Source organism: Neoarius graeffei, chromosome 7 (genome assembly GCF_027579695.1).
Source record: "Neoarius graeffei isolate fNeoGra1 chromosome 7, fNeoGra1.pri, whole genome shotgun sequence".
NCBI classification, from domain to species: Eukaryota; Metazoa; Chordata; class Actinopteri; order Siluriformes; family Ariidae; genus Neoarius; species Neoarius graeffei.
The window spans coordinates 8,331,333-8,357,628 of record NC_083575.1 but is presented as its reverse complement, the minus strand read 5'-3'; the positions used below and the strand labels follow the sequence as shown (position 1 = coordinate 8,357,628).

General features: G+C 43.5%; 1 protein-coding gene across 2 annotated transcripts in view; it reads left to right on the top strand.

Moving 5' to 3' along the window:
• The first annotated feature begins 6,275 nt into the window (after positions 1–6,275).
• The window catches only part of LOC132889092 (uncharacterized), a 47,196-nt gene continuing 27,175 nt past the window's right edge, over positions 6,276–26,296 (top strand). The window contains exons 1-6 of one of the 2 annotated variants that reach the window (XM_060925256.1): positions 6,276–6,393; positions 8,405–8,749; positions 13,923–14,279; positions 14,384–14,485; positions 14,574–14,666; positions 14,756–14,848. In XM_060925256.1, the coding sequence (XP_060781239.1) occupies positions 6,327–6,393; positions 8,405–8,749; positions 13,923–14,279; positions 14,384–14,485; positions 14,574–14,666; positions 14,756–14,848 (1,057 nt within the window). In that variant the 5' untranslated portion in view covers positions 6,276–6,326. The remainder of the gene's footprint in view (positions 6,394–8,404; positions 8,750–13,922; positions 14,280–14,383; positions 14,486–14,573; positions 14,667–14,755; positions 14,849–26,296) is intronic. The other variant, XM_060925257.1, reaches the window with a different exon arrangement.

Genomic DNA, 26,296 nt, shown 5'->3' with positions numbered 1-26,296 from the left:
TGACATAAATGCCTTAGAGGCAACACAAGAATCATGAGGATGCATATACAGCTATCAGAGAATTGCTATGCAACAGTTATCAGCATATTCACCCCAAACTATAAAAGACCTTTTGTGGAGAGAACCCTTTTCTATGATCAGCTATCAGAATAACTTGATTCAGTTCCCAGACATGATTGCCTTTTCCTACTTGGTGATTTCAATGCAAGAGTTGGATCAGATCATGTAACTTGGCCTGATGTCATTGGCCCGCATGGTCTAGGTTTGGAGGACAAGCAAGGAACTACTCTTCTACAGCTGTGTACCCAATATGGCTTATCCATTGCCACCACGTTTTCACACCCTGATATCCATAAAGGCACTTGAATGCACCCCAGGTCACAATGCTGGCACATGATTGACTTTGTCATTGTCTGCCAACACTATAGGACAGACCTTATAGATGCTCGTGTTCTCCACAGTGCTGACTGTTGGACAGACCACAGGCTAGTATGTGCACATTTAAAACTTTATTTCCATATTTCATCACACAGGAAGCGTAGCACTGGACTTAAGTGTCTCAACATCTCATATCTTAAAGTACCAGAGGTGAAACAACAACTTGGGGAGAAGATAGCTGCAAATCTCCAACATCTTAATGCAGACTCCATGGAACATCATTGGAAATCTATCCATGAAAATCTGTACAACTCTACCAAAGAAACAGTTGGTCTAATATAAAATTAGGTACTACCTACAGTGGTGCTTGAAAGTTTGTGAACCCTTTAGAATTTTCTATATTTCTGCATAAATATGACCTAAAACATCATCAGATTTTCACACAAGTCTGAAAAGTAGATAAAGAGAACCCAGTTAAACAAATGAGACAAAAATATTATACTTGGTCATTTATTTATTGAGGAAAATGACCCAATATTACATATCTGTGAGTGGCAAAAGTATGTGAACCTTTGCTTTCAGTATCTGGTGTGACCCCCTTGTGCAGCAATAACTGCAACTAAACGTTTGTGGTAGCTGTTGATCAGTCCTGCACACCAGCTTGGAGGAATTTTAGCCCGTTCCTCCATACAGAACAGCTTCAACTCTGGGATGTTGGTGGGTTTCCTCACATGAACTGCTCGCTTCAGGTCCTTCCACAACATTTCCATTGGATTAAGGTCAGGACTTTGACTTGGCCATTCCAAAACATTACCTTTATTCTTCTTTAGCCATTCTTTGGTAGAATGACTTGTGTGCTTAGGGTCGTTGTCTTGCTGCATGACCCACCTTCTCTTGAGATTCAGTTCATGGACAGATGTCCTGACATTTTCCTTTAGAATTCACTGGTATAATTCAGAATTCATTGTTCCATCAATGATGGCAAGCCGTCCTGGCCCAGATGCAGCAAAACAGGCCCAAACCATGATACTACCACCACCATGTTTCACAGCTGGGATAAGGTTCTTATGCTGTAATGCAGTGTTTTCCTTTCTGCAAACATAATGCTTCTCATTTAAACCAAAATTCTATTTTGGTCTCATCCATCCACAGAACATTTTTCCAATAGCCTTCTGGCTTATCCACATGATCTTTAGCAAACTGCAGACAAGCAGCAATGTCCTTTTTGGAGAGCAGTGGCTTTCTCCTTGCAACTCTGCCATGCAGACCACTGTTGTTCAGTGTTCTCCTGATGGTGGACTCATGAACATTAACATTAGCCAATGTGAGAGAGGCCTTCAGTTGCTTAGAAGTTACCCTGGGGTCCTTTGTGACCTCGCCGACTATTACACGCCTTACTCTTGGAGTGATCGTTGTTGGTCGACCACTCCTGGGGAGGGTAACAATGGTCTTGAATTTCCTCCATTTGTACACAATCTGTCTGCCTGTGGATTGGTGGAGTCCAAACTCTTTACAGATGGTTTTGTAACCTTTTCCAGCCTGATGAGCATCAACAACACTTTTTCTGAGGTCCTCAGAAACCTCCTTTGTTCGTGCCATGATACATTTCCACAAACATGTGTTGTGAAGATCAGACTTTGATTGATCCCTGTTCTTTAAATAAAACAGGGTGCCCACTCACACCTGATTGCCATCCCAATTGATTGAAAACACCTGACTCTAATTTCACCTTCAAATTAACTGCTAATCCGAGAGGTTCACATACTTTTGCCACTCAGAGATATGTAATATTGGATTATTTTCCTCAGTAGATAAATGACCAAGTATAATAATTTTGTCTCATTTGTTTAACTGGGGTCTCTTTATCTACTTTTAGGACTTGTGTGAAAATCTGATGATGTTTTAAGTCATATTTATTCAGAAATATAGAAAATTCTAAAGGGTTCACAAACTTTCAAGCACCACTGTAATAGCAGAGCTTCCATTCAAGTGAAAACAAACATGCAACAGATGATGTACTTTGATGTGTTTCAGTTTCAATTTTATCACGAGAAGATAAATTTCTCCAAACTCACATGTATATTATTCTTTTTATTACTATAAACTACAGTGTGCTTTCGGAATTTCTAACAAAATGTTTTGAAAACAAAAGATACACGATTCATGAAAACACTGACTGGATTCAGGTCAACTTGTCAGATCCCGAAGGATTTTGCAGTGATTTCAAAATCAACATCACTATTTAGAATTAAATTCCGACAACTCATCATTTCTATTAATTCATTTTTTACACATTTTCTTTCTCTTTCACCGTGTCACTTTTCTTGTGAAAGATTTATTCGCCTTTCTCTAGCTCTTTCCCGTCTTCTTTCCTTTTCTTCCTCTGTCAAAACTCTCTTTCTCCACCCAGTTTTGACTTAATTTTTCTCTCCTTGGTTAACTTGTTCTGACATCTTTTTAAAGTTTGTATTAAAGTTTGTAAAAATTATTATTATTTTGTTGCGCTGTTTGAGTTGTTCTCAGTGGAAAAACCCGATAAATATGAAATTATCTGGAGACAAAAATAAGTTATGTAGGCGCGCTCGCGCTTCTAGTTGCTGCCAAAATCAAACAGCCAATCAGAATTGCGAGGGGCATGGACAAACAGACATACACGGCTGGGATCCCTGTGTGTCCATGAAAAATCAACTCAATGGGTTACATATTTTCTTAAGTATGGAGCTCCGCTACAAAAAAGGCAGCATCATGACGAGTTTGATGAAAACAACATCACCATCAACAAACTTTTAGATCAGAAACGCCAAGTCTTCCAGGAGGTTCTTAGACATGAGACCCCAGAGAATCGTCAGTGGTATAGAACAGCAAGAAGTAACTGCCAGAGGGAGTTACGCCGCTTGCAAAATCAATGGTGGCTCAACTGTGACCATGAGATAGAACAGCATGCAGAAAGACATGACTCCAGAAGTTTTTTCCAGGCAGTAAAATTGGTATCTCAATATTGCTCCCCAGGTCTTAGTCCAATAAATGACAGTGAAGGGAATCGGCTTACAGAAACAGAGGATATACTTGCCTGCTGGAAAGAGCAGTTTTCAACTTTGCTGAACCAGCCTAATGATGTTAACCTCTCAGTCCTGGATGGCATCCCACAGGAAGAGGTCCAAGTTGAGCTAGAAATCCAGTCAACAATTGCAGAGGTGCAAAAAGCCATGAAACAACTGGCCAATGACAAAGACCCAGGCCCCGATTGTATTCCAACAGAGATTCTCAAAGCTGGTGGTCAACCCCTCCTTACAGAGCTTCACAAACTCAGACTAACCATCTGGGATGAAGAAAGGGTGCCTCAAGACTTCAAAGATGGCCATATTGTAACACTATTTAAAAAGAACTGCATGTTCACCTGTGGCAACTATAGAGGTATAACCCTCTATAACCTCTATAACCATCACAGGCAAACTGTATGCAAGCGTGATTTTAAATTGGATCTGGCCAAGCATTGAGAAGCACTACCCAGAAGCCCAATGCAGTTTTCGAGGTGGTCGGTTAACAATCGACATGATGTTTGCCCTACGTCAATTGATAGAGAAGTGCCATGAGCAACACCAACAGCTGCACATCGTATTTGTTGATCTAGTCAAAGCTTTTGACACAGTAAACAGGTTGCTTATGTGAAACCTTCTTCTCAAGATGGGCATAACTCCTAAGCTTGTCAACATCATAAAGAGCTTTCATGAATGGATGCAAGCACGTGTATCAGTTGGTGGGGAGCTAACAGAATCTTTTGAAGTGTCAACAGGCCTGAGGCAAGGATGCATCTTAGCTCCTGCTCTGTTTATCTTGTTCTTTGCCTATGTGCTGCGAAAAGCTCACCAGTCTATGCCTGACTTTGGAATTGACATGCATCATAAACTGGATGGTAACCTTTACAACCTTTGCCACCTAAAATCAAAGTTGGCTAAAACATCAAGATTGAGTGATTTTCTATATGCAGATGATGCAGCCCTTGGAACAAGAACACATGCTTCACTGGAAAATACGGCTACAGCACTCAATGATATGTGTAAGGATTGGGGGCTAACTATCAGCAAGCCCAAAACAGAAGTCATGCAACATACAGTGCTCTAATCCACCAGCAATCATTATTGATGACTTCGAGTTAAATAAAGTGCACAAATTCACATATCTTGGTGGTGATATGACAGATGATGGTGACCTGGAGCCAGAGATAAAGAAGAGAGTCGGAAGAGCTGCTTTCACATTCAGCTCCCGAAGAACTAAATGCTGGGACAGGAAAGGCCTATCAATCAACACCAAATTGACTGTCTACAAAGCAATTGTCCTTACTACCTTGCTATATGGAAGTGAAACCTGGCCTACACTAGCACAACACCTGCATATGCTGGAAATGTTCCACCAACACTCTCTACGCCGTCTACTCAACATCAAGTGGTGGCATCATATAACAAATACTGAGGTCCTCAGGAGAGCCAATTGTACCACCATTGAGACAATTATAAGAACCAATCATCTCCGATGGTTAGGTCACATTTGCAGAATGGACGATTAATGTATTCCCAATAAACTGCTGTTTGGGGAACTAGCCCACGGGAAAAGATCATGGGGCCATCCTAAGAAAAGATGGAAGGACTGCACAAAGGAAGGCTTGAAGATGTGTGGTTTTGACAACAACTGGCACCATCTAACAGGTGACCATGATACATGGCGCTCCAAGACAAGACATGGCAAGGTTCTGATTGAAGCTTATCTGGCACAGCGAGCTGAGAGGCAATGCCAATGACATTACAACCCGGGTCCCCACTCATCAGATGTGATGTGGACTGCAGTGAGTGTTTGTTTGTTTGTTTGTTTGTTTGTTTGTTTGTTTTATAATCGCATAACATAGCTTTTCCAGTCTTTTCTTGTCCCTCTCCCAACATTTTTGAAACATGTTGCTGGCATTAACTTCGAAATTAGCATATCTTTGTCAAAAAAACAATTTAAAAAAATCCTCAGTTTCAACGTTTGATATGTTGTCTTTGGACTATTTTCAATGAACTATTGGGTTTCCATGATTTGCAAGTCATTGCATTCTGTTTTTATTTGCAGGTTACACAGCATCCCAACTTTTTTGGGAACAGGGTTGGAGGTTGTTCCAGAGATGGAGCTTCCCTCAGTCCAAATTATTGACTGATCTGAGGTGGTCAGTCCCTAGATTTGCTATAGATCTGCAACTTTGGTGAATGTTAAACTGAGTGGAACTAAGCAAAGAAATCAGCGACTTAATTGAAATAGACTGACACTGAATGTTAATGAGTGCAGTTCTACAGTAACATAAATATTCCCCTTGAAGCAATGCAAGACAGTGTTGAGCAGTGACACTATCTAGTGTAAAAGCATTTTACATCCTTTTACATACCATTCTTCATTCTGATTTGGTTAGAGTGGTGCCTACACTTTTTGAAATCACAATTCAGTCTCCTGTGTTTTTCTTAAAACCAGTTTTCAGTGGGTTCATTCAAGGCCCAAAATAAAACTGCATGGGCAACTTTGGAAAATTTGCCGCTGGTTCCTGGATTGTATGCCAAAATTCTTTTTTGCTATTATGATCGTGATGGAATTCTCTCGAACCTAACAAACAACTTTGGTCCGAAGTTACAAATGTATACAAAATGCAATGTTGCTTAATTTAACAGAATATTTATGACAGAAATGACTATATATATATATATATATATATATATATATATATATATATATATATATATATATATATAGTAACCTGGGAGCACACAGTCCCCAGGCCTGTGTGCTCAGCCTACTGCTGTTCATGCTGTTAACCCACAACTGATCCAGTTCAAACTTGCTGTACTGGTTTCTACAAGTTCCTTATTGCAGAAAGCCATTCGAAAAATCCAAGCATCTTCAAACTCTTTCACTTGAATTGAAAGTAAATGACTATGAGGTCGATGTCTCTGTCAATATTTTTCGTGTTCTTCGTTTTTGCTGTTGTACATGAAGGTGAGGGCTTTTTAATTATCAACTATAATTTTGAATTTTTGGAAGCTGTACCATGAGGACATGCAGTGTATATCAGTCATTGTTTTTCACTGTGTGATGTGAAGAGAATGTGCCCCATGAAAAGCAAAATCATAATTTCATTGTATTGCATTGTTTTGTAAATACATGACACACAATTTAATGATGAAACTGTGCCACACCATACCAAATTGCAATGGGGTCTTTGCTTTTCGCACATTACATAGTGAAAAACAATGACTGAAAGTTGCATTTACATTTCATGGTGTCATGAAACCCTTTCCATCGACAATCTGTGTCCCTCAGGGGTCAGTATTGGGTCCTAAACTGTTTATTCTTCATATAAATGATATGTGCAATGTATCAAAGATATTTAAGATGGTATTATTTGCAGATGACACAAATATGTTTTGTTCTGGAACAAATTTACATGAGTTAGAAAACATAATCTCTTCAGAATTGTGCAGGTTAAAAAGTTGGTTTGATCGAAATAAATTATCATTAAATCTGTCTAAAACAAAAATCATGTTATTGAATAATTATAAAATAAATAGGGCAATAAATGTACAGGTAGATGGTGTTGATATTGAAAGAGTTTCTAATAATAAATTTCTTGGGGTAATAATAGATGATAGAATTAATTGGAAATCACATATAAAATACATACTAATGAAACTATCAAGAAGCATATCTGTGTTGAGTAAAGCTAAGCATGTCCTGGACTATAATTCCTGGACTCCGCATTCTTTACTGTTCCCTGGTTTTACCGTACTTAAATTACTGCTCAGTGGTGTGGGGAAATATGTATAAATGTTCACTTCATGCAATAACTATACTTCAAAAAAGAGCTATCAGAATAATTCATAGTGCTGGTTACCGAGATCATACTAATTCACTATTCTTAAATTCAAAATGTTTAAAATTCAGGGATATTATAGAATATAAAACTGCCTTAGTAATGTACAAAGTAAGGAATTATAAAGTAGCAGGGAATATCCAAATAATGTTCTCAGATAGAGAGGGGGGCTATAATTTTAGGGGGAAATTTAAAATTCACAGTGCTAGGACAACGTTAAAAATGTTCAGTATCTCTATTTGTGGAGTAAAGCTATGGAACAGTTTGAATGTGGAGCTCATGAACTGTACAACTATAAACCAGTTCAAAAAAAGGTATAAGGAACAGATCTTTATGAGGTATAGGGAGGAGGAATTACAATAACATGCTATTGATAATATGTGGGTATGGATACATTCGGATATATTATATAAAAAGTGAGTATTTGTGTGAGTGTGTGTGTGTGTGTGTGTGTGTGTGTATGGTGCATAATTGTATATAATATATAAGCATAATATGCATAATTAGCTTGCCTGCGACCCTGTAGAACAGGATAAAGCGGCTAGAGATAATGAGATGAGATGATATGGGCGTCTGTGTACGTATGGATGTGTATAGTTATAGGTATGTGTATGGTATATGTATGTACTGTATATATGTATTGTATGTGTGTATATATGCATAGCATAAGTATTTGTATATATATGATTTGATTTGTTCGATATTATACCATGTTGGTATGTCTTGGTATGTTGGTATGTTTGTTTTTTTTTTATTTTGCTTTCTTTTGTATATATAGTTTATTATGGTGGAAAGTGACATTTGATTAATGGTGGTATAGAGGGTTAGGATTTGATAAGTTATTTACTTCTTCCTAATCCTTTCCAAACATTATTATGTTATTGCCTTGTGGCTACGCTATTCTGTTTATGACGATGTTTTGATGATTGCATTTTTTATTTTTATTTTTTGTTTTTTTGTTTGTTTTTATATCTTCTTTACTGTTCGGAATAAAGCAATCAATCAATCAATCAATCAATCTTTCCTCAGACTTAAAGAGGTTGTCACACTGTGTTGCAACACACCAAAAGAAATTCTAAACAATTTCTTTATGATTCTGTACATTCATGGATTCATGTATTGTTTCGTATTATCCAGGCCTTCATGTCCATGGCCCCTCAGGTCCAGTTGTGGCCCAACTGGGAGGCTCAGTTCTCCTGCCCTGCTTTATTGTAAACCCACTCCCTCTGGAAGGTCTGCAGGTGGAATGGAGAAAGATGGGCTCGTATTCTATCATAAACCATTTCCAGCAAGGAAAAAGCAGACCAGATCTCCAGAGTCAGCTGTTCAGAGGCAGAGTTGATTTTTTTCCAGATGAGCTCACAAAAGGGAACTTCTCCATCTTGCTCAAAAATGTGGTTGAAGAAGATGCTGGAGGTTACAGATGTCAAATAAATACAACCCAAGATTCCAGTGAGGTCCAAATGGAAATTAAAAATATCAGTAAGTAATCATTCATAGCATTTATGTTTATTGAGTCCAACAAGTTGATTGCATGTCCATATTGCTTCTACTAGCTATACAAACATCAGCGATTATCATGAAGTGTTTCAAGCAACTGGTCATAAGTCACATCAGGACCAGATTTCCCGCCACACTGCAGTTCATGGACTGCCTCATTTTCCAACAGCAGTACTGGACCTGCTAGCTTTCAGCACCTTGCTCGGTAACTGTGTAACTTTCTCACTGGGTGATGCCAGTCAGTTTGGATCAGCAGCAAGACCACCAACATCATTACCCTGAGCACTGGTGCCCCCCAGGCCTGTGTGCTCAGCCCACTGCTGTTCACACTGTTAACCCACGACTGAACTGCCAGATCCAGTTCAAGCCACATCGTTAAGTTCACTGACAGTACCACAGTGGTTGGCCTCATCAGTGATAGTGATAAGACTTCATACAGAGAGGTGGTGGAATAGTTGGTGGAACATGATCTGATGCAAGAACCACAATTTGTCTCTGAATGTTGGCAAAACAAAAGAGATGATATTTGACTTGAGGAATTCCTGCGCTGATCACTCCCCCATGCATAACTGGTTCCACAGTGGGGATGAGTGCCAAGTTCCTTGGCATTCACATTGCGCAAGGCCTCACCGAGACAATCAATGCCAGCTCCCTTGCCAACAGAGCCTGGCAGTGCAATAATTTCCTCCACTGCCTGAAAAAGGTGAACATCCCTCCAACCAGCCTCACCACATTCTACAGGGTCACCATAAAGAGTGTCCTGACCAGCTGCATCACTGTCTGTCAATTTCCAATGACAAGACCCTACAGAGGATAGTGCAGATCTGAAGTCATCATTGACATGCCACTTCCCCTTGTTCGGGACATTTTTCACTCATGCAGCATCCTCCAGAATTGTGGAAAATCCTTACATAATTTATTTGCCAGTCTGCCATCCAAAAGCAAGTTCTACAGGATCCTCTCAATGATGCCAGACTGGCAGACAGGGTGACAGCTTCTACTCCCAGGCTGTCAGACTCTAAGCCACTATGCTGCCTCTCACTACACGCATCACCCTGGGAAGTAACTCCCCACTGCACATACACTTTGTACTGACTCACTACAGTACTACACTCTCACTTTAAACATCATTTGTATCATGTTTCCTTTAAAGCATTAGAGCATTAACACTTTTTTTCAAGATTAATTATAGTCACAGCTTTGGACCCTGTATTTACTATCATGTCTGATTGCCATGCTCAATATCTTTTGTGATTGAAGTGGTTATGTGAGACTGCTCCTCTATGTATTCACCCCCACTGTTTCCCATAACTCCCTCCCTGCATGCTTCTTATTCCTGTTGCACTATCTCTGTCCTGTCAGCCCTGTGTATTGGAGGATGACACCGGAGTGGATTCTCACTCCTGTCCAATGCTATCCCTACAAAAATACTCCTGTCCAATCCTGATCCCATGACAGTCTGTCACAGCAAGGCTGCAGACACAGCACCCTGAGGCATTTATGATCATTTCTGGGGACTTTAATCACGTTACTTTGGAATCTACTTTGGCTGCTTTTTACCAGGTTGTGGACTGTCCAACAAGGAACAACAGGACAATTGACTTGCTGTATGCTAGTGTGAGGGATGCATACAGAGTCACACCCCTCCCCCCACTAGGGAAGTCTGACCATAACCTGGTTCGTCTACAGCTGAAGTACACCCCTCTGGTCCAAAGGCAGCCTGCAACAACTAGCTCCATCAGGAGGTGGTCCCCTGAAATGTCAGATGCCCTCAGAAACTGTTACCGGTATGACACCACAGACTGGGATGTGCTGCTTAGCCCATACTGTGAAGACATGGAGGGGCTGACACACTGTCTGACGGATTACCTCAACTTCTGTGCAGACGTGGTCTCCCCCACTAAGACTGTACGGTGTTACCCTAATAACAAGCCATGGGTAACACAGGAAGTCAAAGCTGTCCTCCACAGGAAGAAGGCCGCCTTCAGAAGCAGGGACAGGGAGGCAATGAAAGCAGCACAGCAGGAGGTGAAACCCTGCATGAGGGAAGCTAAGGACAGCTACAGGAGAAAGGTGGAGCAGAAGCTGAAGGAGAACAGCATGAGGGAGGTCTGGGAAGGTGTGAAAACCATCACAGGTCACAACACAAAGACCAGAGTCATAGGGGAGACAGTGGAGAGGGTGAACGAGCTGAATGACTTTTTCAACCGGTTCAACCAGTCCACATCCCCCCACCCTCCCCCTCACTGCATCCATCTCTCCTTCTTCCCTCAATACACCTCCCCCCAGCCATTGCAGCAGCCCCCTCCTCCTCCTCCTCCCCTACCTCAACACAGACTCTTCCATGCATCACTGCAGACCAGGTCAGAAGTCAACTGAGGAAGCTTCATCCCAGGAAAGCAGCAGGCCCAGACAAGGTGTGTCCATGACTACTTAAGACCTGCTGTGTGAACCACTCCAACATATCTTCAACCTCAGCCTGCAGCTGGGGGAGAGTGCTCACCCTCTGGAAGACATCATGCATTGTTCCAGTTCCTAAGAAGAACTGGCCCAGAGAGCTGAACGACTTCCAACTGGTGGTACTCACTTCACATCTGATGAAGATGTTGGAGCAGCTCTTCCTCAGCCTCCTCAGACCCCAGGTGCAACACGCCCAGGACTGTCTGCAGTTTGCGTACCGGGCAGGTGTTGGTGTGGAAGATGCTATCCTCTACCTGCTACACCGAGCCCACTTGCATCTGGATAAGGGAAATGGCACAGTGAGAATCCTCTTTTTGGACTTCTCGAGTGCCTTCAATACCATCCAGCCCCTTATGCTTCAGGACAAACTGAACAGGATGCAAGTGGACCCCTGCCTGGTCACCTGGATCTCCAGCTACCTCACCGACAGGCCACAGTACATCAGGCTGAAGGACATCACGTCTGACACTGTGATTAGCAGCACTGGAGCACCCCAGGGCACGGTGCTGGCCCCTCTTCTCTTCACCCAGTACACCGCAGACTTCTATTACAACTCGGAAATGTGTCACATTCAGAAGTTCGCCGATGACACAGCCATAGTGGGGTGTATCAGGGACGACAGAGAGGAGGAGTATAGGAGCCTGGTGAGGGACTTTGCCATTTGGTGCAATAGGAACCATCTGCAGCTCAACACCTCGAAGACCAAGGAGCTGGTCATTGACTTTGGGAGGTCCAGACCAAGGTCATGACCAGTTCTGATTGAGGGAGTCGAGGTGGAGGCTGTGGATTCCTACAAGTACCTCGGTCTGTGGCTGGACAGCAAGCTGGACTGGACTTGCAACACCAACCACCTGTCCAGGAAGGTACAGAGCAGGCTGTACTTCCTGAGGAGGCTGTGGTCCTTTAACATCTGCAGGAAACTCCTGTGGATGTTCTATCAGTCTGTGGTCACCAGTGTCCTGTTTTACACCATGGCGTGCTGGGGGGGCAGCACATCCAAGAAGGACACATCCAGGCTGGACAAACTGATCAGGCGGGCCGGCTTTGTGGTCAGCGTGAAGCTGGACTCTATGGTGACGGTGCCAGAGAAGAGGACTATGGACAAACTACTGAACATCATGGACAATGCTAGTCACCCTCTGCACACCGTCATCAGCAACCAGAGGAGTCTGTTCAGTGACAGAATGCTCCTTCCCAAGTGCAGGACTAACAGACTTAAAAACTCCTTTGACCCTCATGCCATCAGACTGTACAACTCCTCTCTGGGGGGGGAGGGGTAACAGAAGGACAAAGAATGGAAAGGAGCAGTAGCTTAGCCTGACAAAAAGCAATACTGGACAATGTGCAATATAAATGTGCAATATAATGTGCAATACCTCTCCTGCTGGACTTTTTTCATATTTTATTTTTATATTTGTATATGTTAATACTTGGGCGGCATGGTGGTGTAGTGGTTAGTGCTGTCGCCTCACAGCAAGAAGGTCCGGGTTCAAGCCCCGTGGCCGGCGAGGGTCTTTCTGTGCTGAGTTTGCATGTTCTCCGCGTGGGTTTCTTCCGGTTTCCCCCATAGTCCAAAGACATGCAAGTTAGGTTAACTGGTGACTCTAAATTGACCGTGAATGGTTGTCTGTGCCTATTGCCGCTTTTCCACTACAAACGCGGCTGAGTGGGGCTGTTGGAGTTGCATTTTGACTACAACCGCACTGAACCGTGCTGGCTGGAAGTGGGTGGACACATTGGGTGGAGTTAGCAAAAGTGGGTGGACGTCACGTGATGTCGTTAAGCGGCGCAAACAGTGACATCAGTGATCTTTTAAGCGGTAGTCTCACGACCCGGATAGTAAACAATAAATATGGAGGACATGGAGTCGTTAGTGTTGCTGGTCTTGGTGCTGTGGCTTGTTGTCACCGACAACGCCAACAGATACTGGCAAGAGCGTATAGATGAGGCGAGGCGCATAAGGCTTCAGAAATTCTCGTAATTCGTAATTCTTCTTCTTCTGGGTTTACGGTGTTTACAGATCCCAGCGTGCTCGCAGGGCATGTGTGGGCAAGTGAGGACACTCCTCTTCACCAATCAGTGCACAGGGGAGTGTCTGCTCATGCCCCCAGCCTCACTCAGCTCGGTTTGGCTCGCTTCAGCCCTACTCCAAAACTGTGCGAATTTTGGGTGCTAAGCAGGGCTGAAGTGAGCTGAGTCGTGCTGTTCTGAGGTAGTCGAAACGCGAGCCGTGTCGGGCTGAAGTGAGCTGAAGCGAGCTGAAGTGAGCTGAAAAAGGGTAGTGGAAAAGGGCCATATGTGTCAGCCCTGTGACGACCTGGCGACTTGTCCAGGGTGTACCCCGCCTTTCGCCCGTAGTCAGCTGGGATAGGCTCCAGCTTGCCTGCGACCCTGTAGAACAGGATAAAGCGGCTAGAGATAATGAGATGAGTTGTTAATACTTAATTTATCTCAAAGTTTTCTCTATTTTCTATTCTCTGTTTATTCTGTAATGATGCTGCCGGAATTTTAATTTCCCTGAGGGAATCCTCCCAAAGGGATCGATTGATCTATCTATCTATCTATCTATCTATCTATCTATCTATCTATCTATCTATCTATCTATCTATCAGAATAGAAAAAAAATCATACAAATACACTTTTGAATTTTGTGTTGGGAGTTTATTATCTATCTTTGTTCCCTGCATTCTTTCAGGGAGTCTTGTGGTGATGGGGGTAGACCGAGCCATCTTTGCCGATGGTGGTCAGGATGTCACACTGAACTGCTCTGTTGATTCACACGTCCCCATCAGTGAGATAGAAGAAGTGACCTGGAAAAAGATTGACAGAGACCAAGATATCCTTGTCCTGCTTTATCAAGACAGTGAGATCTTCCCAGACTCCTCACATGAGCGTTATCAGGGGAGAGTTGAGTTCTTTTCTTCTGAAATCCCCAAAGGAAACTTCTCACTAAAGCTGAGGGATGTAAAGGTGGAAGATAAAGGAGAATTCATGTGTGAGGTTCATACAAGGAACATGTCAGGACATACCATTGTGCTCCTGCAAGGTGTAGGTAATGTACCTGTTGAATCACTGGTTTGAGAGTTGACTTTCAGTCGAATAAATGACAGTTCAGGTCTTCAGCAGCTGTTTCTTATTCATGCCTCATTCCTACAGGTTTCTCTGCACATCATATAGCAGTCTTGGTGCTGTGCTCTGTTACACTCTTATTTGCAATAGGATTTTGTGGTCCTGTTTTTATCGTGCTGAGAAAGAAAGGTATTTACCAAACATTGTTCAGAAAAAAAAAAACATCTCAGAATAATAGAACCAAAAATATCAAGCTTTATTTTCTTCTATTTTTCAGTTGCTAGCAAAAAGGACATGAAAAGGCATATTTTTCTGATTCTCTGTCCAAACATCTGCATGTTTATGACTTTCTGCTTGTGGTCAACAGAAGGTAAACCCAGAGTAATTTCCCTCCCTATTTTTAACAGACATTTCACCTTCCATGTTCCTGACTGTTGTTTGTTTGATTCTTCTTTATAGGGATTCTCTCTGAGGTTATCGCATGTTCGATTGTCAGTATCATGAGACCTGTTATCCTGATGAAAACCTCTTCTTATCTTGGCATATTACCACGTAGGTGTTTGGAAAAACTCTTTATTTTCTTCAGTATCGTGAGAATCATCAGGAATATTTTTATTTTTAATTTAGTCTTGGTATTCAGCATGTACAGTCTTGAAAAAATAAGTACATCCCATGGAAGTTGTTGACTTTTCTCAACATATTTAAACAAGCAAAACATGGCAGCAAGGGCATGGTTGAGCATCGGCTGTGAACGCGAGGAGTCAGGTTGAACAGGTCCATACTTGAGCAATGAACATAGCGTATCACTTCCTTCTCTGGGTGGAGTCTTGCCAAATGACGATTGAAGTTCGAGGTTGTCCCCATCGTCTCCTCAATAGTTCTTCTACATATGGAACACATAGCAGTGTATTTTTTCCCACTGCACGAGAAGTCTGTATAAGCAAAGCTGACAATCCTAAGGGCATTCTCTCCAGGCATTTTAGCACAAATAACATTAGTTTGTTCCTGAACATGACGTATGAACAGGTGAATGTGCATTCTCTTGCACAAAATTTGTATAAAAATTAATGTAGATATCAATATCTTATGCCAAATTATTATGGCATGTTACAAAAAAAAAAAAGAAAAACACCTGAGTCTTTGTCTCCAATTTACAAGTCCAAATGCGGTTAATGCATGAGTCCGAGTCTTCAGTGCTCAAGTCCAAGTCAAGTAATGAGTCCTTAAAATTAGGGCATGAGCCGGACTCGAGTCCGAGTCCTGGATTTGAGTACTACAAGCCTGACATACAACCCCGATTCCAAAAAAGTTGGGACAAAGTACAAAATGTAAATAAAAACAATTTGTACAATTTATACTTTGTCCCAACTTTTTTGGAATCGGGGTTGTAAATGGGACTGGTTTGTGGCTGTGATCTCCTTATCTCTCTGTCCAGATCCCAGGTGATTGATTGTTAAAAAAAAATACACACTGTGGTGGGAGGATGGGATGGGTAAGAGAATCTTGGTGAGATGGACTGAAGGTTCGGGATAGGGCATCTGCCTTTTTGTTCTTGGACCCTGGACGAAATGAAATTGTGAAATTAAATCCGGTGAAAGAGTGCCTATCTGGCCTGAAGTGGATTTAACCTCTTGGCTTTCTTGAGATATTCAAGGTTTTTGTGATCTGTGAGAATTACAAAAGGCGTGAATGGCTTCCTCTAGCCAATGTCGCCACTCCTCGAGGGCTAGTTTAATGGCAAGCAGCTCTCTGTTACCCATGTCATAATTCCTTTCTGCAGAAGATAGTTTCTTTGAAAAGAAAGCTACTGGGTGCAGCTTATGTTTCTCCCCGAAACATTGAGATAGGATTGCCCCCACTCCTGTGTCAGACACATCAACCTCTAAGATAAAAGTTTTGGTTGGGTCGGGATGCTGTAGGACAGAGGCCGAGGTGAACACTAGCTTGAGATGACTGAAAGCTTCTTCTGCCTCAGGGTTCAACTGGAGGCACTTGGGTCCCTTCTTTAGCAGCGCTGTTAAGGGAGCAGCAATTATGCTGAAACCCCAAATAAACCGGCAATAGAAGTTTGCAAAGCCCAAGAAATGCAGAAGATCCTTGGATGAGTCCATGCTAAAACTTCTGCACTGATGACTTAACCTAGGAAGGAGATTTGGCTCTGACAGAACTCACACTTCTCTGCTCTTACATAGAGATTATTCTCCAGCAGATGTCCAAGAATAGGTCCGACGTGTTCCTGGTGGCTTTTTTCATCTGGGGAATATGTCAGGATATCATCTATGTAGGCAATAGCATATCTACCTAGCATGTCCCGTAGCACATCATTTATTAGGCACTGGAACACACTGGGAATCGAAGAAAGGCCGTAAGGCATTACCCGGTACTCAAAATGGCCAGCGGTAGTGCAGTCTTCCATTCATCGCCCTTCTTTATTCTGATCAAGTTATATGCACTGCCTTGGTCAAGTTTAGAGAAGATCCTAGCAGGTCTGAGTTGCTCCAAGGCTGCCGAAACAAGGGGAAGAGGATAAAGATATTTAAAGAAAACCTGATTGAGACTTCTGTAATTGATGCAAGGTCTTAGTCCACCATTTCATTTCTCCACAAAAAAGAAACTGGCAGATGTATCTGGCAGACTTGGAAGGGCGGATGTATCCTTGCTTGAGGGCCTCTTGAATATACTCCTCCATGGCAGAATGTTCCTTTTGGGATTTGGGATATATACGACCACTTGGCGGTGACATACCTGGCAGTAGGTTGATTGCACAGTCATATGGTCAGTGTGGTGGTAGCCCGCTTACTAAAGACCTCCAAAAGGTCCCTATAACAGTCAGGAACATTATCCATGGAGACTGGTTGTGGACTCTCCACAGACGTGGAAGATAGATTGACCTGGGGATGAGAGAGACAACTCTGAAAGCATGTAGGTGACCATTGCAGAATTTCCTTATTCTGCCATGACATCAAGGGATCATGCAGTTGTAGCCGGGGATAACCAAGAATAATATCATGATCCATGGTTGTAGCAGAGATGCCAACCACTACGAAATTTTCGTATTTTGTACGATTTTCTGCCACTTTTGCACCACTATGACCAGTTAATTCGAAACTACGAATTTCACAGTGATCGGAAAAAAAATCAGTTCGTTCCGCATTTTTGTTTGGTACGTTGAACTCCGCCATGATCGAAGAAAATTCAGTCCGTTCCGCATTTTCGGAAGGATGAAATCCGCGGGAATCATTCAAAGCTTTTGTGATACGTCATCGCTGATTGGTTGATATTCGCTTCCGGGTTTGAACTCGACCAATCAAAATTCGTGATAGTGCCGTCCAACTATAGACCCCTTCGCAGTAAACGTCATTCATACAGTGGGGCAAAAAAGTATTTAGTCAGTCACCAATTGTGCAAGTTCTCCCACTTAAAAAGATGAGAGAGGCCTGTAATTTTCATCATAGGTATACCTCAACTATGAGAGACAAAATGAGAAAAAAAAATCCAGAAAATCACATTGTCTGATTTTTACAGAATTTATTTGCAAATTATGGTGGAAAATAAGTATTTGGTCAATAACAAAAGTTCATCTCAATACTTTGTTATATACCCTTTGTTGGCAATGACAGAGGTCAAACGTTTTCTGTAAGTCTTCACAAGGTTTTCACACACTGTTGCTGGTATTTTGGCCCATTCCTCCATGCAGATCTCCTCTAGAGCAGTGATGTTTTGGGGCTGTCGCTGGGCAACACGGACTTTCAACTCCCAAGATTTTCTATGGGGTTGAGATCTGGAGACTGGCTAGGCCACTCCAGGACCTTGAAATGCTTCTTACGAAGCCACTCCTTCGTTGCCCGGGTGGTGTGTTTGGGATCATTGTCATGCTGAAAGACCCAGCCACATTTCATCTTCAATGCCCTTGCTGATGGAAGGAGGTTTTCACTCAAAATCTCACGATACATGGCCCCATTCATTCTTTCCTTTACACGGATCAGTCATCCTGGTCCCTTTGCAGAAAAACAGCCCCAAAGCATGATGTTTCCACCCCTATGCTTCACAGTAGGTATGGTGTTCTTTGGATGCAACTCAGCATTCTTTCTCCTCCAAACACGACAAGTTGAGTTTTTACCAAAAAGTTCTATTTTGGTTTCATCTGACCATATGACATTCTCCCAATCCTCTTCTGGATCATCCAAATGCTCTCTAGCAAACTTCAGATGGGCCTGGACATGTACTGGCTTAAGCAGGGGGACACGTCTGGCACTGCAGGATCTGAGTCCCTGGCGGAGTAGTGTGTTACTGATGGTAGCCTTTGTTACTTTGGTCCTAGCTCTCTGCAGGTCATTCACTAGGTCCCTCCGTGTGGTTCTGGGATTTTTACTCACCGTTCTTGTGATCATTTTGACCCCACAGGGTGAGATCTTGCGTGGAGCCCCAGATCGAGGGAGATTATCAGTGGTCTTGTTTGTCTTCTATTTTCTAATAATTGCTCCCACAGTTGATTTCTTCACACCAAGCTGCTTACCTATTGCAGATTCAGTCTTCCCAGCCTGGTGCAGGTCTACAATTTTGTTTCTGGTGTCCTTTGACAGCTCTTTGGTCTTGGCCATAGTGGAGTTTGGAGTGTGACTGTTTGAGGTTGTGGACAGGTGTCTTTTATACTGATAATGAGTTCAAACAGGTGCCATTACTACAGGTATCGAGTGGAGGACAGAGGAGCCTCTTAAAGAAGAAGTTACAGGTCTGTGAGAGCCAAAAATCTTGCTTGTTTGTAGGTGACCAAATACTTATTTTACCAAGGAATTTACCAATTAATTAATTAAGAATCCTACAATGTGATTTCCTGGATTCTTTCGCCCCATTCTGTCTCTCATAGTTGAAGTGTACCTATGATGAAAATTACAGGCCTCTCTCATCTTTTTAAGTGGGAGAACTTGCACAATTGGTGGCTGACTAAATACTTTTTTGCCCCACTGTATGTAAGAGGAAATTGCACGCGCAGCCTGGACTCAAAAAAGACTCAGTTGTTGTGTTGTCGGGTGTCAGAATCATAGCAGTGATGGGGTTAAAATGTACAGAATTCCAGCAGGATCTCACCCATTCCAAAAAAATTGCCAACGTCTATGGCTACAAGCCATCAAAAGTGTAGACTGGGATGAAAGCACTATCAAAAATGCGCGGGTTTGCAGCGCCCACTTCATCACAGGTAAGATCAGGCTATTTATTAAATATTTCTTTTTTATTCTTTCTAGTCTTCGTTAATTGATGTAGCAAAATACTTTGGTAACGTTTGTCTGATTAGCTGGGTCATATGGCCCTTTTCCACTACCCTTTTTCAGCTCACTTCAGCTCGCTTCAGCTCACTTCAGCCCGACTATCTAAGAACAGCACGACTCAGCTCACTTCATTTCGACTATCTAAGAACAGCACGACTCAGCTCGCTTCAGCCCTGCTTAGCCCCCAAAACTCGCACCGTTTTGGAGTGGGGCTGAAGCGAGCCAAACCGAGCCGAGTGGGGCTAGGGGCGTGAGGAGACACTCCCCTGTGCACTGATTGGTGAGGAGGAGTGTCCTCACACGCCCACACACACCCCGTGAGCACGCTGGGATCTGTAAGCACCGTAGACCTGGAAGAAGAATTACGAGAATTATGAAGCCTTATGCGCCTCGCCTCATCTATACGCTCTTGCCAGTATCTGTTGGCGTTGTCGGCGACAACAAGCCACAGCACCAAGACCAGCAACACTAACGACTCCATGTCCTCCATGTTTATTGTTTACTCTCCGGGTTGTGAGACTACCGCTTAAAAGGTCACTGATGTCACTGTTTGCGCCGCCTAACAACATCATGTGACGTCCACCCACTTTCGCTAACTCCACCCAATGTGTCCACCCACTTCCAGCCAGCACAGTTCAGCGCGGTTGTAGTCGAAATGCAACTCCAACAGCCCCGCTCAGCTCGACTCAGCCCAATTCAGCACGGCACGGCTCAGCCCAACTCAGCCGCGTTGGTAGTGGAAAAGCGGCAATAGTTACACAATGTAATGAATTTTGTTAGCATGTTAACTTAGCTTTGCATGCAATTTTGTTTGTAGGAGAGGTCTCGCTTGACTCAAGCAGTCCAGATTTTGTGCCATCATTATTTGCGTATGCCGAAAATCACAATTTTAAAGCAAGGATGGAAAGGTAAAATTGTGTGCCCTCACTCTAAATACCAACTTACGTTGACTGCTGTAACCTAGCTCCCACCCCGTTCAGTTTCATTTCTGGTCTCTGCCTCTTGCTTTTTACGCAGCTCAGATTTCTCTTAGCTGCACTCTTTACACTATCATTCCTTTCATGCCATTACCTCCTGCAAATTGCTGTTTAGTGTTGGTATTTGCTGTTGTAGCTAAAGCCACATTGCCATCACATCACTGGCATAATTTGATTAAAACAAAATGAATATGAATGTCCCATTGTTCAACAAGTTGTAGTCTCGCTGTAACCAGAATGTTGATGACAGGCTACTTTTGTAAATAGTTTTTTTTTTTTTTGAGTTTGACATTTTTTGTAAATAGTATGACTGCCTTCAGGTATCAGAGGAAAACTTACTAACATCGTCCGTCCACTCTTTAATTAAATACGGATCCGGTAGGCGATGTCCACTTGTTAGAGTTAACTTATTTATGTAGCATTCTTGATCTTGTAACGACAATTGTTTTGCATAATCTGACAGCTCATAATGCCGGTCTATGGGCAGCGCCATTGTTTCTGAGTCCAGGCTGCGCGCGCATCCTAGCAACGGTCGGTTTGTTTACAAACATGCGAAGGGGTCTATATATCTGTGAATAAAACACATTTCATAAGGATTGACTTGTCCAAGCTTCAATTTTTTTATTTTGCAAAGTAACAAATGTACTCTTTCACTGTGCATTCTATACTCATGAAAACATTACAATATATCGTATTGTGTGCGCATATATATATGCATATAGTTTGCAACCGAAAACTACAGATTCTTTGGCCCCGGACTACAGATCTGTTTATTGAAAGGTTGGCATCTCTGTTGTAGTAACATACAGGGAGATGAGTTCTTTGTGCAGTGCTCCTACTTGGATCTGAACTGGGATGGTACGTATGGTAACGAGACCATCTCCTATGGGTCCTCCATTGATAGTCCTAATGCTGAGTGCACTGTGCAGAGGGGTGGTAGGCAAGTTGAAACTCAAAACAATCATACTGCTGATAAAGTTCCCCTCTGCCCCTGAATTGACAAAAGCAGAAAGAACATATGTGGAGGACACCACCTTTAATAAAACTGGAACCTTAAATGATTTTGAAATGAACTTTCTCACCGGACTCACAAGTCATGCTGGGCCTTCTGCTGGAGCCACACGGGGCAGACGGATGGGACAGTGGCTGATGTTATGCTCGGACCTCCTGCAGTAGAAACACAAACCCTCCTTTCTTCTTCTCTCACGCTCTGCATGGGTTAGCCGGGTGTGTGACACCTCCATGGGTGAACTGTCTTCAGAGGATTGAACAGGCTTAGCACTTTCTTGGATAGAGGGTCGGTGTGACAACAGATGGTTGAGATGAATAGCTAAGTCAATGAGAGAGTCCAGCGTGAGGTTCTCATCTCTACAGGCCAGTTCACTAACAATCTCAGGGCACAGACTTTGGCAAAAAACTGCTTTCAGGGCAGGATCTTTCCATCCACTGGCAGCCGCTAATGTTCTGAAGTCCAGGGCATACTCCGCAATGCTTCTAGAACCATGAGAACTGGTAAGCAGACTTTCACCGACCTCAATCCCTTCAGGTTCATGGTCGAACACTCTCTTGAATAGGATGAGGAACTGCTCATATGATGTGGTCTACTCACCACCCTTGTTCCAAATGGCAGTTGCCCATTGTAGTGCTTTGCCAGTTAGAAAGGATAGAAATTTAGCAATTTTGTGCTCATCAGACAGATTAGGCATGGTATCGAAAAATATAGAGCACTGAAGTAGAAAAGCATCTCTGGCAAATTTCTCCAGTGTGGAGAGCTGCAGCACTATGCTAGGAGGAGACTCAGGGCGTGTTAGGAGGGCCTGCGACATCACAGTTGTGCCATTTGAGTGTTGAGGTCTGCAAGCATCTGTTGATGTTCTCCTAATAGACGCCCCTGTGCACTCAGAGCAGTCTGCTTCGCTTCTTCCACTACATCCATGATTGGCGAAGTATCCTGTCAGAATGCAGTCACTTATGGATGTATGTGCAGAGGAAAGCAGGGTGCAAACTGTAACCAAAGCCAAGACATGAGACTGGAATCAGAGTCAGAAAACTAGCGAGGGTCAGGCGATCAGTGAACAATGTAGGAGAGGGGTGACAAAGAGCAAAAATGTGAGATGAAGAGCAAAGGTCAGAAAATCGAGAGGCAGTCAGAAAAATACAAGGCTTGTTATAAACTGAGAGAGCAGAACAATACTTCTCAATGGTGTGTGTGTGAGAGGGAAGTTTAAACAGGGAGACAGGTAATTACGGAGACGAGTGACAGCTGATTTCAATAGGCTGGTCACAGGGGGCGCTGTGGTTCTTGGGAACTGTAGTTCAAGGTATCCATGTTTGGAGCGCTTTAGATTGGCCGGAAAAGGAGTGGGTGAGAGTGGGCCAAAAAGAAAAGGAGAGCGACGAGTGAGATATTTCGACGGGTGTGGACCGGAAATAGAAGTAGAACTGTACAGTGAATGTAAAGTGGACAATGGCAGAAGAATCAGATGGTTATAGACAAGATAAAGAGAAGGTGGATGATGATGATATGTTTTGGGAGGAAGTGAGGAGAAGGCAAGTGAGACGACGAAGATCAGATGGTAGCAATAGTAGCAGATCTGTAGAAACAGTTAAGAGAAGTAAACCTATGAGTAAACCTGATAAGGAACCAGCTTGGAAAGTTATCATAGTTTTTGAACAACAAGGGCCAGATCTACACCCCATTCATGTCACCAAAGCCATAGAAAAAGAAATAGGTAAAATCAATCATGCACGCTTCTTAGGAAATGGAAGACTAATGATTTTTTGCGATATCTGAAGATCAGAGAAGGGAAATCTTAAAGAAAACATCACTAAATGGATATAAAATAACATCACACGTCCCAGGAGCAATAGCTAAGAAAAGAGGAGTTATAACAGGGATTCCAGTTTCAGTATCCATTGAAGATATGAAGAATAACCTGAAAGGAGGAGAGATAGTGGATGCAAAACGACTCACCAAAGGTAAAGAGAAAACAGAAAGCCTATCGATTTTACTTTACTTTAAAGATGAAATGCCTGACAAGATACAAATGGGTTTCATGTGCTACCCAGTGAGAGAATATATTCCTCCCCCTTTGCGATGTTTTAAATGCCAACGATTTGGACATGTAGCAGCCCAATGTAAGGGTAAACTTAGATGTGCAAAGTGTGGAGAAGGACATGAATATGGGAAATGTGGAGAAAATGTTCAGTTAAAATGCTGCAATTGTGGAGGTCAGCATAGTGCTGCTTATGGAGGATGTGAGAGGCAGAAAGAAGCAAAGGAGGTCCAGAAATATAAAGTAACTTATCAAGTCTCATATGCAGATGCATTAAAGGAAATAAATAAAGCTAAGAAAGACACCAATGCTAATAGAAATGTCTCTCCATCAAAGCAAGTTTCTTGGACTCCAATAAGTTATGCCCACAGCTCTAGCTTTGTAAGACAGAATGATGATGGGACCAATATGTCTCAGCTAACAAAGGTAGGCCTAACAAAATCTAACCCAGAGCCAAAATGTTGTGAATGTAAAACACGCATTACAAATGACACCCTTTTGATTAAGGAAAATGAATTTATTGCATTCAAGTGTACCATAGTAAATGTTACAATGCAACACTCTAGTAAGAGTGACCGAATTAGATCAGTTGTAAAAACTGCAAATGATTTTTTGGGTATTATAACTAAAGCTGATGAAATTCATGAAATGTTAAATAGCAAGTATGGAGAGTCACAAGTTGGTTAAATGCCTAATGGTTTTTATCATTCTCCAGTGGAATGCTAGAAGTCTGATTGCAAATGGACAGGAGTTTAAAAGGTATGTTGAAGAATTAAGCAGTAAACCAGATGTTATATGCATTCAGGAATCATGGTTAAAACCACATTTGGATTTTGTCTTAAAAGGTTACAACAGGGTGTGTGACCTTTATCAAAGAAGGGATATCATACAGACATTTAAAAACAGCTGAAGAGCATGAATGTATTCGTCTCGTCTCGTCTTCTTCCGCTTATCCGGGACCGGGTCGCGGAGGCAGCAGTCTAAGCATGGAAGCCCAAACTTCCCTTTCCCCAGACACCTCGGCCAGCTCCTCGGGAAGAACACCGAGGCGTTCCCGGGCCAGCCGAGAGACATAGTCCCTCCAGCGTGTTCTGGGTCTTCCCCGGGGCCTCCTCCCGGGGGGACATGCCTGGAACACCTCCCCAGGGAGGCGTCCAGGAGGCATCCGAAAAAGATGCCCGAGCCACCTCAGCTGGTTCCTCTCGATGTGGAGGAGCAGCGGCTCTACTCCGAGCTCCTCCCGAGTGACTGTGCTTCTCACCCTATCTCTAAGGGAGCGCCCAGCCACCCTGCGAAGGAAACTCATTTCAGCCGCTTGTATCCGCAATCTTGTTCTTTCTGTCATTACCCAAAGCTCATGACCATAGGTGAGAGTCGGAACGTAGATCGACCGGTAAATTGAGAGCTTCGCCTTTAGGCTCAGCTCCTTCTTCACCACGACGGACCGGTAAAGCGACCGCATCACTGCGGAGGCTGCACCGATCCACCTGTCGATCTCACGCTCCATCCTTCCCTCACTCGTGAACAAGATCCCGAGATACTTAAACTCCTCCACTTGAGGCAGGACTTCTCCACCAACCTGGAGAGGGCAAGCCACCCTTTTCCGGTCGAGAACCATGGCCTCGGACTTGGAGGTGCTGATTCTCATCCCAGCCGCTTCACACTCGACTGCAAACCGCCCCAGTGCATGCTGAAGGGCCTGGTTTGAAGAAGCCAACAGGACAACATCATCCACAAAAAGCAGAGATGAAATCCTGTGGTTCCCAAACAGGATTCCTTCCGGCCCCTGGCTGTGCCTAGAAATTCTGTCCATAAAAATTATGGACAGAACCGGTGACAAAGGGCAGCCCTGCCGGAGTCCAACATGCACTGGGAACAGGTCTGACTTACTGCCGGCAATGCGAACCAGACTCCTGCTCCATTCGTACAGGGACCGGACAGCCCTTAGCAAAGAGCCCCGAACCCCATACTCCCGAAGCACCCCCCACAGAATACCATGGGGGACACGGTCGAATGCCTTCTCCAGATCCACAAAGCACATGTGGACTGGTTGGGCAAACTCCCATGAACCCTTGAGCACCCTATGAAGGGTATAGAGCTGGTCCAGTGTTCCGCGACCAGGACGAAAACCGCATTGTTCCTCCTGGATCCGAGGTTCGACTATTGGTCGAATTCTCCTCTCCAGTACCCTGGAGTAAACTTTCCCTGGGAGGCTGAGAAGTGTGATTCCCCTATAATTGGAGCACACTCTCCGGTCCCCTTTCTTAAAAAGAGGGACCACCACCCCAGTCTGCCACTCCAGAGGCACTGTCCCCGACCGCCACGCGATGTTGCAGAGGCGTGTCAACCAAGACAGCCCCACAACATCCAGAGACTTGAGGTACTCAGGGCGGATCTCATCCACCCCCGGTGCCTTGCCACCGAGGAGCTTGCAAACCACCTCAGTGACTTCGGCTTGGGTAATGGACAAGTCCACCTCTGAGTCATCAGCCTCAGTCTCCTCAGTGGAAGACATGACGGTGGGATTGAGGAGATCCTCAAAGTATTCCTTCCACCGCCCGACAATGTCCCCAGTTGAGGTCAACAGCTCCTCACCCGCACTGTAAACAGTGTTGGCAGAGTACTGCTTCCCCCTCCTGAGGTGCTGGACGGTTTGCCAGAATTTCTTCGAGGCCGACCGATAGTCCTTCTCCATGGCCT